Source organism: Terrapene carolina, unplaced genomic scaffold (genome assembly GCF_002925995.2).
Source record: "Terrapene carolina triunguis isolate 2854851 unplaced genomic scaffold, T_m_triunguis-2.0 Scaffold51222, whole genome shotgun sequence".
Taxonomy (NCBI): domain Eukaryota; kingdom Metazoa; phylum Chordata; order Testudines; family Emydidae; genus Terrapene; species Terrapene triunguis.
In genome coordinates, this window is record NW_020715573.1 from 1 (window position 1) to 14,877 (window position 14,877).

The 14,877-nt window shown below is 47.0% G+C and overlaps 2 protein-coding genes across 2 annotated transcripts; both read left to right on the plus strand.

Moving 5' to 3' along the window:
* Positions 1-1,560: 1,560 nt before the first annotated feature.
* Positions 1,561-2,505, plus strand: LOC112120701 (olfactory receptor 52I2-like). The gene has a single exon (XM_024219834.3). The coding sequence runs from the start codon at positions 1,603-1,605 to the stop codon at positions 2,503-2,505; it is 903 nt and encodes a 300-aa protein (XP_024075602.3). The 5' UTR covers positions 1,561-1,602.
* Positions 2,506-10,694: 8,189 nt separating this feature from the next.
* LOC113405842 (olfactory receptor 52N4-like) lies at positions 10,695-11,234 on the plus strand. The gene has a single exon (XM_026647109.1). The coding sequence runs from the start codon at positions 10,695-10,697 to the stop codon at positions 11,232-11,234; it is 540 nt and encodes a 179-aa protein (XP_026502894.1).
* Positions 11,235-14,877: the final 3,643 nt, after the last annotated feature.

Genomic DNA, 14,877 nt, shown 5'->3' on the forward strand with positions numbered 1-14,877 from the left:
CTGCAAGGCAGGCTTCCCACTCCCCAAATCATTTTTGTGGCTTTTCTATGAACCCTCTCCAATTTTTCAACGTGCTTTTCAAAATGTGGCTGCCAGAACCGCACACAGTGTTCTGGTGTCAGTCTCAGCAATACCAAACACAGAGGTAAAATCAACTCCCTACTCCTACTCCGTAGTCCAGTTTTTCTACCTACAAGGATCATGTCAGCCGCCACAGCATTGCACCAGAAGTTCGTGTTCAGTTGATGATCCACCACGCCCCTGCGTCCTTTTCAGAGTCGCTACCTTCCACAATACAGTCTCCCATCCCGTAAGCGTGAGCTATCGTCTTTTTCCTTAGATACTTGACCTCACATTTGGCTGTATGAATATGCAAGTGTTTATGCTCCACTTACTAGTTGATCCAGATCACGCCATATCAATGACCTGTTCACAACATTATTTACCACCCAACCAATCTTTGCATCATCAGCACGCTTTTCTTCTAGATCACTGATAAAAATGCATGGGGCTTGTGCTGCACAGGGGTGAATTTCACTCCATGCCTTTAACCTAGAGTTGGTTGAAAATTTTTCGTCAAAGCAGTTTTCTATCTGAAAATGCCATTTTTGACAAAACTGATTTTTTTGGTGTGAAATCATATCAGTTTTGGTGATGATAGTGATCGCTTGCTCTCCATGTCCACTGAGGGTAGGACATAGCTGGCTTAGTTTGCAACAAGGGAGATTTAGGTTAGATATTAGGAAAAACTTTCTAACTATAGCTATAGCTCAATTCTGGAATAGATTACCTAAGGAGGTTGTAGAATCCCCATCACTGGAGGTTTCTAAGAACAGGTTACACAAACACCTATCAGGGATGGTCTAGGAATACTTGGTCCTGACTCAGTGGGGGGGGGTGGAATGGCTGAGATGACCTCTTCAGGTACCTTCCAGCCCTACATTTCTATTATGTCTGTGAAATTTTGTTGAGAAAAAAATTGAGGAAAAATGTTTTTAAAATATGAAAACACTTGGACCCTTTTGGAATGAAGCATTTCAATTTTTCATTTCAGAACAACTTTTCTTTCCAAAATGTACTTTAGTTTATATAAAAGTCAGTTTAAAATTGAAAGGCTGTTTGCCAGAAGCTAGGAATGGGTGACAGGGATTGATCACTTGATGATTCCCTGCTCTGTTCATTCCCTCTGGGGCACCTGGCATTGGCCACTGTCGGAAGACAGGATACTGGGCTAGATGGACCTTTGCTCTGACTCAGTATGACCGTTCTTATGGGTAAAAAATGTAAATGCAACATTTCAAATGTATAGAAATGAAACATTTTGATTGGCCTACAATGAATTTATTTTTAAAATTTCATTTCACAAGAAAACTTTAAAATTTTGGCTTTTTGTCTCGATTTGGGACCAAAACAAAGTCCAAATCTCAAACTTTGGGCCGGGATGGAAAATCTGTTTTCCCACCAGTTCTATGTGAAACATTTCATGACATTTAAACAATGATTAAATGTCTTTGCTCTTTTTATTCATAGAAGACAAACCTCTTCGAAATGGCCTTGGCTCTTTCCAACCACACCAGCTCCAGCTCATCGTCTTTCAGCCTTATGGGCATCCCAGGGCTGGAAGCTTCCCATGTCTGGATGGGAATCCCTTTCTGTTCAATGTACATCATTGCGCTGCTAGGAAACAGCATGATTCTGATTATTGTCAGGTTAGATCAGACCCTCCATGAACCCATGTACTATTTCCTGTGCATGCTCGCGGTCATCGATTTAGTCATGGCTACGTCCATCGTTCACAAGATGCTCGGCATATTCTGGCTGAACTCGATGGAGATTGCTTTCGAGGCCTGTTTCACGCAGATGTTCTTCGTTCATTCCATCACAGCTGCGGAATCAGGGGTGCTCTTGGCAATGGCCTTTGACAGATATGTCGCCATCTGTTACCCTCTGAGGTACCAGGCCATCTTAACGCGCCAAAAGGTGACACAGATAGGCCTGGCCATTCTGCTGAGAGCTGGCCTTGTCATGACTCCTGTCACCTGGATGATGAAGCGCTTACCCTACTGCGGCTCCAACGTGATTGCCCGTTCGTACTGCGAGCACATGGCTGTGGTGAAGCTGGCCTGCGCAGATCCCCGAGCCATCAGTCAGTACTGCGTGGTTGGGCCCACGCTCCTAGTCGGGACTGACACAGCCTTCATCTCCGTGTCTTACGGAATGATTCTTCGAGCTGTCCCGCGGCTTGCCGAGAAGGAAGCGCGCCTCAAGGCCATTGGCACCTGCGGATCCCACCTCTGCGTGATGCTGCTCTATTATGTTCCAGGGATGGCTTCCATATACACACAGAGCTTTGGCCAGGGGGTGGCTCGCTGGACTCAGGTTCTGCTGGCTGACCTCTACCTCACCCTTCCCCCCATGCTAAACCCGGTCATTTACAGCATGAGGACAAAGCAGGCGCAGGACGCAGTGCTGAAGGTATTTGGGCCCAAGAAGGATCCAGTCTAAGGAGTGTGATCAGTTGTTCACCGGGTCTATTCAGCAAGGAGGCGATTCTGCCAACCTCACTCACCCAGAGTAGCCACGACGAAATCACTGGGACGACTGGAGAAGTAAGGAGCGTCTCAACACGAATGAGCATAGCAGAATCTGACTCAGAATAAGAGGCAGTTTCGTCTAATGGTTAGACCACAAGACTGGGTGTCAAGAGATCTAGGCTCTCTTCCTGGCTCTGACACTAATCTGCTGTGTGAACATAAGAACATAAGAACGGCCATACTGGGTCAGACCAAAGGTCCATCCAGCCACAGTATCCGACAGTGGCCAATGCCAGGTGTCCCAGAGGGAGTGAACCTAACAGGCAATGATCAAGTGATCTCTCTCGTGCCATCCATCACCACCCTCTGACAAACAGGGGCTAGGGACACCATTCCTTACCCATCCTGGCTAATAGCCATTAATGGACTTAACCTCCATGAATTTATCCAGTTCTCTTTTAAACCCTGTTATAGTCCTAGCCTTCACAACCTCCTCAGGCAAGGAGTTCCACAGGTTGACTGTGCGCTGTGTGAAGAAGAACTTCCTTTTATTTGTTTTAAACCTGCTGCTTATTAACATGGGCACATCACTCCACACACACACACACCCTTTCCGTGCCTCAGTTTCCCCTCTCCACCCTTTGTCTGTCTCGGCTAGTTAGACTGTAAATTCTTTGGAGCAGATATGTCATACTGTGTCTGTACAGTACCCAGCATAACCAGGCCCTGATCTGGAGTCTCTGCTGCAATACAAACAATGAATAATAATTATCTGCATAATATAAATTACATTTGGAATCCGGAGCAATGCCGAATCGTTCCCTACAGTGTATCTGACAGCTTGTTTAAACCGCTCTAGTTAAGGTCACAGAACAGTGTCCATTGTGATCATCTGTATTCATGGTGCCAGAACTTCAGGGAACATGAACCATTTGCCTGCAATTTTCCAGGAGTGGCGTCTGCCTCGAGATGGTTGGGGGTTTTTTTTGGTGAAGGTTTTGAATGACAAGAGTGCAGCCGTGGCTGAGTTTTGAGGGGCTTCCATTAGCAAAATATTAATAAAGGTTTCCATTAGCAAATTATCAGGCTCAGATCTGTTTTGGTGGGGGAGGGGGGGCGGATAATTCAGAAACCGCTGAACTCGTATGCTTGACATTGTCCTGGTTCTGCGCAAGGTACGTGACAATATTTGCACTTCAGTAGGCCCCAGAGGCCCCGATCAGGGTCCGCTTGTGCTACGTGTCTGTAACAGGGTCAGCCTCCTCCTGAGGACCCCTCCTAGCCAGGATGGTTCTGCAGTGCCTTGCCTCAGTTTCCCCTTCAGCTCAGGCCCCCTTAAGAACTGCACATCACAGACCAATGGTAATTAAAACTCTCCCTCTCTGGGCATCCAATTTATTTAGTCCCCACACATGGCTCCTCCAGGCCCCAACCCCAGGTCAGTGCTTCTCTCCCCTTGAGCTAGGAGCCCCCAGTCCTCATTCCCGGAGCTCGGTTCAGTTCCAACTGTCATCTATCCTCCATAGCTTCCAGCTGCAGCTCCCCAGGCTTCTGCCCTGCCCAGCGCTCTCAGCCCTCCAGAGCTGGAGTCAACCCCTCGCTCTCCGTCGGACATCTCCCTTCTATCCCTAGGCCTGGCCTGGCTTTGTTAGTCACATGACCAAAACCATCTGCCCATCTCGGGAGGTGAGCTGCTCCTGTAGAGGTGGCCGAAGGCCCCGTTTCCGCTTCAAGGACCAGCCGCCCTGTGACAAGGCCCTACACATCCTTGAGAAGGAAAACAGTCCCTGCCCCAAAGTCCTGACGGTCTTAGCACCCCACGAGAGAACCTGCATGGACTTTGGCCGTCAAATGCAGACGTTGGGACGGCTGGAAGATAAACCGTGGAACCTGTGCAGAAAGAAGCATTGCCGGCCGCCACGTTGTCCTCCTAAATAATTCCCCTGCCGCCTGGGGGATTGCACCTTTCAGCCACATGCCCTTGAGCTGTCGCTTAGCCACACTGTACGGATTTAGCTCTTTGAACCTTTGCTCACAGCGCCCCCCTCACCCTTAGTCACTTCTGTCGCTCTTCTTGGAGCTGCGTCTAGATGTGCTACCCAACTGAAGGCGATGGGATTCCTGGAATAGCCACTACTGGGTCAAAGTCACCACTTAAGTCCCATTAAGAACCTGGTGCCTTGGTCTTGTACTGGTCCCTCTGCATCAGGGTGAATTTCACCCCTAGAGAGGAGTTATATCACCCCGCTGCTCCGTGATCATGTGTCTCATTTGCATGCCACCAAAATGTCAGTGACTCTCTTCAGAGCGGTGGCATGATGCAAACTCATGTCTGGCTGAGGCCCACTGAGGCCCTGCAGGGGCGGCTCTATGTATTTTGCCGTCCCAAGCACGGCAGTCAGGCGGCTTTCGGAGGCATGCCTGCGGGAGGTCCGCTGGTAACGCGGATTCGGCAGCATGCCTGTGGGAGGTCCGCTGGTCCCGCGCCTTCGGCGTACCCGCCGCCAAATTGCCGCCGAAGCCGCAGGACCGGCGGACCTCCCGCAGGCATGCCGCTGAAGGCAGCCTGACTGCCACCCTCATGGCGACCGGCAGGCAGCACCCTGCGGCTTGCCACCCCAGGCACGCGCTTGGTGCGCTGGTGCCTGGAGCCGCCCCTGATACCCTGGCCTGTCCATCAGCCATCCCTGGTTCCCAGGTTTCCCCTCCACTCAGTGTGCATTTCAATGTATTGTCCCCCGGATGAAGCATGTGGGTTACATTGTCTAAGCTGGATCTTGTGGTAGTTCCTGGCTGCGTTTCCTAGTCACGGAGGTCCGTCTGCAATCACCGGTCAGCTCCGAGCGCACTCACACCCCAGGAACAGAGATGTCGGTTGGGTTTGAACAGAAACACTGGGGAATCTCCGTCAGTGTAACCCTGAAAAACAAGAGAGAGACACCTGCAGAGCTCGGAACTAAAGGAAACAATGGACTGTCATGCCGAAGGGAGAGGACCAGACACACTGGGGGGAGGTGTGTAGTGTAGCACCAGGTGAGGAGTCAAGGAGTCTTGAGTTTTAATCCCAGCTCGGCAATGGATTTTCTGTGTGACACAGAGAAATCTCTTAAAAGGAGAATGTCAGGTGTTTAGATAAGACTGTACTGAAGGATAGATAGATAGATAGATAGATAGATAGATGGGGTGTATGGGGATAGATAGATAGATAGATAGATAGATAGATAGATGGGGTATATGGGGTATATGGGGATAGATAGATAGATAGATGGGGGTAGGGAATAGGTGGATACACAACATTTAGATATTCTGCAAAGTTTTACAAAACTTCATGGCAAAATTATTTATTATTTCTGCTGCATTAGCACCCAGAGGCCCCAGTCATAGAGCAGGGCTCTACTGTGTTAGATACCGTACAACAAGCCATAATAAACAGACAGTCTGTGCCCTGAGGAGCTCCCATCTAAGTATAAAACCAGAGACAACAGGAGACACCCATTGTCAAGTTTCCTGTCCGCATCACGGCAAAGAAGAGTTTTAAGGAGGCCTTTGAAGGAGAACCACAAGGTGGCTTTGTGCATGTTAACTCACTTTGCGTATGTACTTTAATGCAGCAAAATAAATGTTTCCTGGTGTGTGTGGGTGGGTAGGTGTGTGTCTGTGTGTGTGTGTGTGTGCGCACGTGTGTGCAAACACTGAGTTTATGGTGAGTGCAGAGGATCCAGGAATTAAAGCAGACTAGAAATAAAAGTGAAATTCGTAAATCTATATTCATGGACCAAGCTGAAGGAAACATAAAAAGCAAACAAACAAATTGCACGCGGGCTGAAGCAGAAATTAGATTTTTTAAATGTTCCCAATTTTTGGTGAGTTTTCACCAACCCGGGTGCATTTTTTTTTTAGGACATGATCTCTAGCATGACAGTCTCTTTGACGGGGGCTCAGTTTCCCCATTTGTAAAAGAGGGCTCATCATGCTAGGGCTCGAAGTGAGCTGCAGCGAGTTATTCCAGCACCGCCCGGGGAGAGCAGTTACTCCCTTCCAGAGCTACTTTTCAAGCTACAGATATTGGCCTCAAGTCTGAATTGCCCCCGATATGCACTGAGCACAGTGAAGGGACGGGGGTACATCAAATTCAAGGTCTTGGTCCTTGTTCAACGGCCTGCGCCCAGCATCTCTTAAAGATCACCTCAAAGTCTGGGCTGAAAACCATGGTCAACAACTCAACTCCCCTGGCCCAATGGAACGCGCGACATAAAGGGCAAAGCGCAGCAGTGAGGGAGACAGAGCGTACTTGTGGTCCAGCCTGAGACTGTGAAACAGACTCCCCAGAGCTAAGGACCATCCCAAACTTCTCCCCCCTGCGCTTCAAGTGCGCAGTGCATTTCTTTGACCGGCCTCCTCTAACATAAACATGAAAATATGACCACGATAAAACACCTTCCCACACACACTTCTCCTCCTGGGGAGGGGACGAGAACAAATGTGTGACAGCCGTTAACGTAATGCACTACAGGAAGGCGCTCAGAGACTATGGTGCTGAGCCTGGTGTAAGACACTGAGTAGTGCAAGGGAGCCATTGATATCTCCTCAGTCCTATGGCCGGTACAGTTCAGAGCAGCCTCGGGGCTGCTCTAAACACCACCAGTGGAATATGGCCACAAAGGTCCAGGTCCCCTGCTGGGGATTGCTGGAGCACAGTAACATTCTGACCATGCTCCTTTCCTCCTGTCAAGTCCCCAGTACCCCCCATACCAAGGACTGGGAAAGGGGCCAGAAGTAGGAGCTGGCTACACTGGCTCCATCACACTCAGGGATTCCCCCACTCCTGAGGAATCCCCACATTTTAATCTACTGGTTTTTTGTCTCCTTTGTGCTGCCAGAGTAGCCCAAAAGGACAATATCGCAGGAGAGACTCTCAGCCCTTCCAGTTTTGTTGGTTGTGAAGAAAGCTTGGGAGGGTGATGTGATGCAAGCCAGGGCTCAGAGGAGGTAGCTCAGCCAATAGACCATTGCCAGGAGAATCAAGGTTGAGGTCCTTCGATGGCCACATGCAGGACATCCTGTCATATCCAGCTGCTAGATGGGGAACTCCCTTAGGTCTTGCTCTAGTGTGTGGCTCCTACCTGACAGGCATTCAGAAGAGAGGGTTTTTTTCTGAGGAAAAGTTACACAGAAAGTTGCGACCAACACCACAATCATTTGCACCACCCCATCCTAGTACTTTCCAGACCCGGGGGCTAGCAAAGCAAAGCAGGACAGCGAGAACTAATTTAGGGTCAATACCATTTATCCTTCCCTGCCTTAGACTAGCACAGTTGGAGAGGCCATAGTCACCGGAGACTCCCATCTGGTGGAGAGATCCCAGAAGATTTAACTGGGGTGAATTATAAAGACTCCTGCAATGTTTGTCCTGACATTTCAGAGTCACGCCTGCACACAGGCAGAGCACCCCAAAGAGATAAGGAGGGACAGCCACAAGACCCGCATGGAGGTAGGTGACTGTAGGGTTATTTGGATGGAACGGGGGGGAGGCAGGGCGAGAAAGGCTCATTGGAAAGTGCTCTGTTGCCGGGTGACTGAGAGGGAGCTAAGTTAAACGGCAGTGTTTCTCCCAGGCTTTGCAGACTGAGGCTGCTTCAGCATTTGCAGTGTGTGTGATCTCACAATTAGAGCTAGGCCAAAAACAAACAAAAAATGCAATTACGCTTTGGTGGACATTTTTAATTTATTTTTTCATTTCCCCCCCCAAAATTTACGATGAAAATGTTTCCATTTTTCAATGAAAAATCAAAACCAAAAACAGGAAATACTCCCTTTTTGAAATCTGTTTTCAGTTACAATTTTTGTTTTCAGTTAAAAAAAAACTATTTAAAAATAAGAATCAAACATTTTTACCAAAAAAATATTTTTGTATGGAAAATGGAATGTTCAGGTTTCTGTGTCAGGGTTGTTGTTTTTTTCAGCCACAAACCAGAAAATCTGGAGCAAAATGAAAATGTTCTGCAAAAGTTTCATTTTGCTTGAAAAGTCATTTTTCACTGGAAAAATATTTTAACCAAAAAATGTTGACTGGCTTTACTCCCTGTGTGTAGGGAAAACGCGTCCTGCCCTGAGGGAAATCCCAGAATTTACAGCTAATAAATGATTAGAAATAAGTTCCCGAGAGAAGATGTGACATGGAGAATGGCGAGGCAATAGCACTGAAGACTAAAGCATGATTCCTGTTTTTAAAATGAAATGGACCAGATCATTGAAGTTAGAAACCATAATGATAAACCTGCCCCAACCAGAGTTTCTGAACCCCAGAAAGAAAGAAGAATCAAAGCTTCTAAATCCCTTGAGGATTTGGCTATTAACCATCTATTTTATGTGGAAAGTGCAGAGATGTGGCGATGGTGGGATTCATTACAACAGCCTGAGATGGGTGGATGGATGGAAATGTTCTCGTTGCTTATACACCAATGCTAGGAGTCTTGGTAATAAGCGAAAGGAATTGGAATTCTTACCAATGAAAAGATATGTGATATAATTGGCATTACTGAAACCTGGAGGGACAGTTTGCATGATGGGAATGTTAAAAACACTGGTTACAACCTGTTTAGCAAGTAAAAGAGGTGGGGGGGGGTTATGGTGAAGGTGCTGTATAAATCCATGGTACACCCACATCTTAAATATGGCGTGCAGATGTGGTCGCCCCATCTCAAAAAAGATATATTGGAATTGGAAAAGGTTTAGAAAAGGGCAACAAAAATGTACAGGGGTATGGAACGGCTGCAATATGAGGAGAGATTAATAAGACTGGGACTTTGGAGCTTGGAAAAGAGGCGACTAAGACGGGATATGATTCAAGTCTATAAAATCATGACTGAGGTGGAGAAAGTAGATAAGGAAGTGTTGTTTACTCCTTCTCATAACACAAAAACTAGGGGTCACCAAATGAAATTAATAGGCAGCAGGTTTAAAACAAACAAAAGGAAATATTTTTTCACACAACAAACAGTTAACCTGTGGAACTCTTTGCCAGAGGATGTTGTGAAGGCCAAGACTATAACAGGGTTCAAAAAAGAACTAGATAAATTCATGGAGGATAGGTCCATCAATGTCTATTAGCCAGGATGGGCAGGGATGGTGTCCCTAGCCTCTGTTTGCCAGAAACTGGGAATGGGCGACAGGGGTGGATCACTGGATGATTACCTGTTCTGTTCATTCCCTCTGGGGCACCTGGTATTTGCCACTGTCGGAGGACAGGATGCTGGGCTAGATGGACCTTTGGTCTGACCCGGTATGGCCGTTGATAGAGATAGATAGATAGATAGATAGATAGATAGATAGATAGATATCAAACTTTTAATTGTTCACAACCTTGATTATGTTCTTAACTCACAGTTCTGGATGCACCAGCTGTAATTTGCAATGATCAAACAGCTGCAATTCTCGCTGGTTCATTTTGCCATGGACATATCGGGCTAGATTCACCCCTGGCACAACGCACTGCAGTGGCTGATCAGGGAGTAGCCAGGGCTGTCTGCTGTCTCCAAAACATTATCTTGTGTCCTCAATCCTCATCTTCCTCTTCTTACCTCCGAGTATGGGGTGGGATCCTCGCAGCGGCTCATGGGTCTCCCGGTTGCACTTGGTTCATGGAAGATGGCTGGGGAAAGAGGGCAGGGCAGGGAAGTCTCTGTGCCCTAGTCTCCCCATCGGTCAGTACAACAGCAACTGTGGGCCCCAGCTGAGATCAGAGCCTCACCGGGCTAGGAGCTGTACATACACATGTGCATGCTAGAGAGTCCTTGTCCTGAAGAGCTTAGAAAGGAAATAGACAACAGACAAGGGGGGGAAACTGAGGCACAGAGCAGGAAAGCGACTGGCCCAAGGTGACCCAGCATGCCAGTGGCAGAGCCCAGGGCAGCATTCAGGTCTCCTGACTTGCTGTCCAGTGCCCTCCCTACTAGACCACTGTGCCTCTCCAGACCATGCTGCCAATTTAGGAGCATAACTTAAGGCACCGAGCTTTGAACAGTCTGGCGTGAATAAACCAAATGAGCTCATGCTGGGTTTGAAAAATGTCCAGCGCCCTGAAAAAATCCCAGCCCTTCCATTATTGTATTGCAGGGAAAGAACTTCTGCAAATCGACTGATCCGCGTCTGCTGTAGGTCATGTCAACCTTCAATCAGACCTGTCCTAATCCCTCTACGTTCCTGCTGACCGGCATCCCTGGCCTGGAACCTGAGCACGTCTGGATCTCCATCCCATTCTGCCTCATGTATGTGATTGCTCTGCTAGGAAATGGTACTGTCCTCTTCGTTGTAAAGCAGGAGGAGACCCTCCATGAGCCCATGTACTATTTCCTGTCCATGCTGGCTGTCATTGATCTGGTCTTCTCAACTGCCATTGTCCCCAAAATGCTGAGCATCTTCTGGCTGGATTCCAGAGAGATCAGCTTCGAGGCTTGCTTCCTCCAGATGTTCTTCATCCACACCTTCACTGTAGTGGAGTCAGGGGTGCTCTTGGTCATGTCTTTAGACCGATACGTGGCTATCTGCAACCCCTTGAGATACAATACTATCGTAACCAGCCCAAAGATTGCCCAGATTGGGCTGCTGTCACTTGCTAGGGGGGTGGGGGTCGTGACGCCTTTAACCTGCCTTCTAACCAGTCTGCCCTACTGTAAAATGAATGTCATCCCTCATTCCTAGGGTTAGGGTTAGGGTTAGGGTTAGGGTTAGGGTTAGGGTGAAGGGTTATCAATTTGTTCTTCATCAACATCAGCTTCATTATACAATTTTTTTCCTTTTCCATCAGGAAACATGGTTCATATAATTGACCTCGGAGGCATCGGTTTGCAGTATAAACTCCTTCTCAAAGGCTGGGGCTACTAGCACTGCATTACTGCAGAGGGCGGTCCCCAGATCTGTAAAAGCCTCTTCAGCTGCGCTGGACCATTTCACTATGTCTGGGCGCCGGGCTTTTATCAGATCCATCAACGGGTATGCTGTGGTAGCAAAGTGGGGAATGAATCGCCTATAGTACCCAGCTATCCCCAGGAATTCTCTGACCTGTTTCTTCCGGATTGGTCAGGGTCTACTTTGGGTCGCCTCCAACTTGTTCAGTTGGGGCTTCACTACGCCCCTCCCCACAATGTACCAAGGTATTTGGCTTCTGCTAGGCCTGTTGCACATTTAGAGGGATTCGCAGTGAGATCCGCCTTCCTCAGGGTATCCAATACAGCTTCCACCTTTTCTAGGTGCATCTCCTAGTGTGGGCTATGTATGATGACATCATCAAGGTAAGCAGCCACATACTTGCCATGTGAACACAACAGCTTATCCATGAGCCACTAGAAGGTGGCCCCATGTAATCCAAAAGGGAGGACTGTGTACTGGTACAATCCTCTGGTGTCGAAAAGGCCATCTTCTCTTTGGCTTCCTTGGCCAGGGGGATTTGCCAATAACCTTTGGTCAGGTCAAGGGTGGACAAAAATCTTGCTTTTCCCAACCGGTCGATTAGCTCGTCTACTGGCTTAGTTACCAGGACAATTGGACTGGACCATTGACTCCTCAATGACTCCCAGCTCCAGCATTCTCCCAACTTTGGTCCTGATCTCCTCCCTTTTTGCTTCTGGGATCAGGTATGGCTTAACATTCACCTTTACTCCAGGATCTGTGATGATGCGACGATGAACCTCTGTGGTCCTGCCTGGCTTCTCCAAGAACATGTTGTGGTTCCATTCAATCATATTGATGACTTCTGCTCGCTGTTCAGGGGGCAATTCAGGGGATATCCCCACTTGACCCTGCTTTCTTGGGGTGGCATCTCTAGGGTGACCAGATGAGCTTTTCTGTCTTGCCATAGGTTTATATGGTAGATCTGTTCTGGCTTCCGGCGATCAGGCTGTCGAACATTATAGTTGACCTCTCCAATGGCTTCTATTACTTCATATGGCCCCTGCCATCTGGCCAGGAGCTTGCTCTCGGCAGTGGGCACCAGCACCATTACCCGATCTCCCACCTAGAATTTCCGGGCCATCGCTCGGCAATTGTAATAGGTTTGTTGGGCCTCTTGTGCCTTCTCCATGTGTTCCCGCACTATGGGAGTGACTTGGGCTATCCTGTCTTTCATCTGCATCACATACTCAATGATGCTTCTTTCCTGGTTAGGCTGCTCTTCCCAGCCCTCCTTAGTGATGTCCAGTATGCCGCAGGGGTGGGGACCATATAACAGCTTGAAAGGGGAAAACTCGGTTGAAGTCTGGGGAACCTCCCTTATAGCAAACATCAGGTAGGGTAGTAAGGTGTCCCAGTTCTTCCCATCCCGGCTCACCACTTTACATATCATTTTCTTCAGTGTCCTATTAAAGTGTTGAACAAGGCCATCGGTCTGTGGGTGGTAGACTGACGTTCTTAGGGCCCGTATGTTTAGCATTGCACACAAGTCCTTCATCAACTTTGACATGATGGGGGTTCCTTGATCCGTCAAGGAATCTCATTACCCTTAAATTATCGTTCGTTTTTGCTTGTGATTTTCTCTGTGCTGAGAGGAGGGGGGGGCGGGCTGATTACCCCAGGCTCGCCATCGCCAGAGGGGGAAGTGCTAAGTCAGGCAGCATGAAGGAGGTGTTTTGTCCCACTCATTATAACTTCCAGAGCATAAGGATCCAGTGAAGTCAATGGAAAGAATTCGATTTAGTTTATGAGTTTAGGAATAGGCTCTCAATGATCTGTACAATTAGTCTCGGCAATGTTTTGGAAGCTGACCTAATGCCAAATGGCCTTTGCTTATAACTGTAGGACCTGATCCAAAGCCCATTGAAGCCATAGAGTCATAGAGATTAAGACCAGAAGGGACCCCTGGATCATCTAGTCTGACCTCCTGTCTATCACAGGCCACGAGCACCACCATCAGCGGTACACTAAACCCAACGACCGAAATTAGACCAAAGTATTGCAGTGCTATAAGAGTCAGCGAAGTTAGCAACATGAAGAGTGACTAAGTACAGAATGATCAGCTCGTGCAGGTAGCATTTCAGAAAGAGAAAACCAGGAACAAAGACAGCAAAATACCAACCAAAATAAGAATAATTTTTTTGATGAGCAACCATTCCTATGCACTGTGTATAGGTCCATCCTGGCCAGAATTTAGTCAACTATGCCACTAATGCAACAGGAAATACGTTCTTCAAAGGTAGGCCAAACAGCTAAAACCAAGAGTCTACATGGTTGGAGGACTGGAAATAAGGGCCTCAGATCGCTTGGTAGTGACAGTGACTGCAAAACATACTGCTTTACTTTGATAAATACCTCTAAATAGTAACAGCAGGGGGCTATTTTTCAAATGGGATACTAGTGTGCAATGCAATGTTATTCCAAGGAAGATGTATGATGCTGTCATTAAGGAAACCATTGAGAAATCCTAAGTGAAGGTTGTTTCCTATGCAGGACTTAAACTACCAGTTACACTCAAAGTTGGATTTTATGAACACCTGTCTTATGAATGACCAATTATATGAACCATGTTTCCTGATGGAAAAGGAAAAAAATCGTATAATGAAGGTGATGTTGATGAAGAACAAATTGATAACCCTTCACCACCACCACCACCCCGCCAATGCCTTCAGTGCTTTGGAAATCATTTTGCAGTGGTTTTGAAGAACAAGAAAGCCGTGCAGTGCATCTTACTGCAACTTATGCACTGAGCCTACTGCAATTTTGAGATGTTCAACGTTATGAACTTTCGATTTTGTGAACTGATCAATCCGCAATTAATCTGTCAAATAGGGGATCTACTGTACAAGGGCAAAGAACCATCACAACTTGTTTTAAGAACCAGTATCAGTTAACAGCTTTCCAAAGAGTAAGTGCAGATATACTATCTATTTTAGGAGTTAAAATCTGCTAGCCGTAAAATTAGTTTAAAATGTATTGAAGTTAAACAAGTATTTGCTGTAAAATGTGGACCTATCTATCTAATCTATCTATCTATCTAACTATCTATCTATCCTAATACACTCCCTATCTATCTATCCTAATACACCCCCATCTATCTATCTATCTATCTATCTATCTATCTATCTATCTATCCTAATACACCCCCTATCTATCCTAATACACCCCATCTATCTATCTATCTATCTATCTATCTATCTATCCTAATACACCCCCATCTATCTATCTATCTATCTATCCTAATACACCCCCTATCTATCTATCCTAATACACCCCATCTATCTATCTATCTATCCTAATACACCCCCATCTATCTAATCTAATCTATCTATCTATCCTAATACACTCTCCTATCTATCTATCTATCTATCTATCTATCTATCTATCTATCTATCTA

Excerpts from the sequence above, each read along its gene's own strand:
- LOC112120701 (XM_024219834.3), top strand. The coding sequence starts at position 1,603 with ATGGGCATCCCAGGGCTGGAAGCTTCCCATGTCTGGATGGGAATCCCT.
- LOC113405842 (XM_026647109.1), top strand. The coding sequence starts at position 10,695 with ATGTCAACCTTCAATCAGACCTGTCCTAATCCCTCTACGTTCCTGCTG.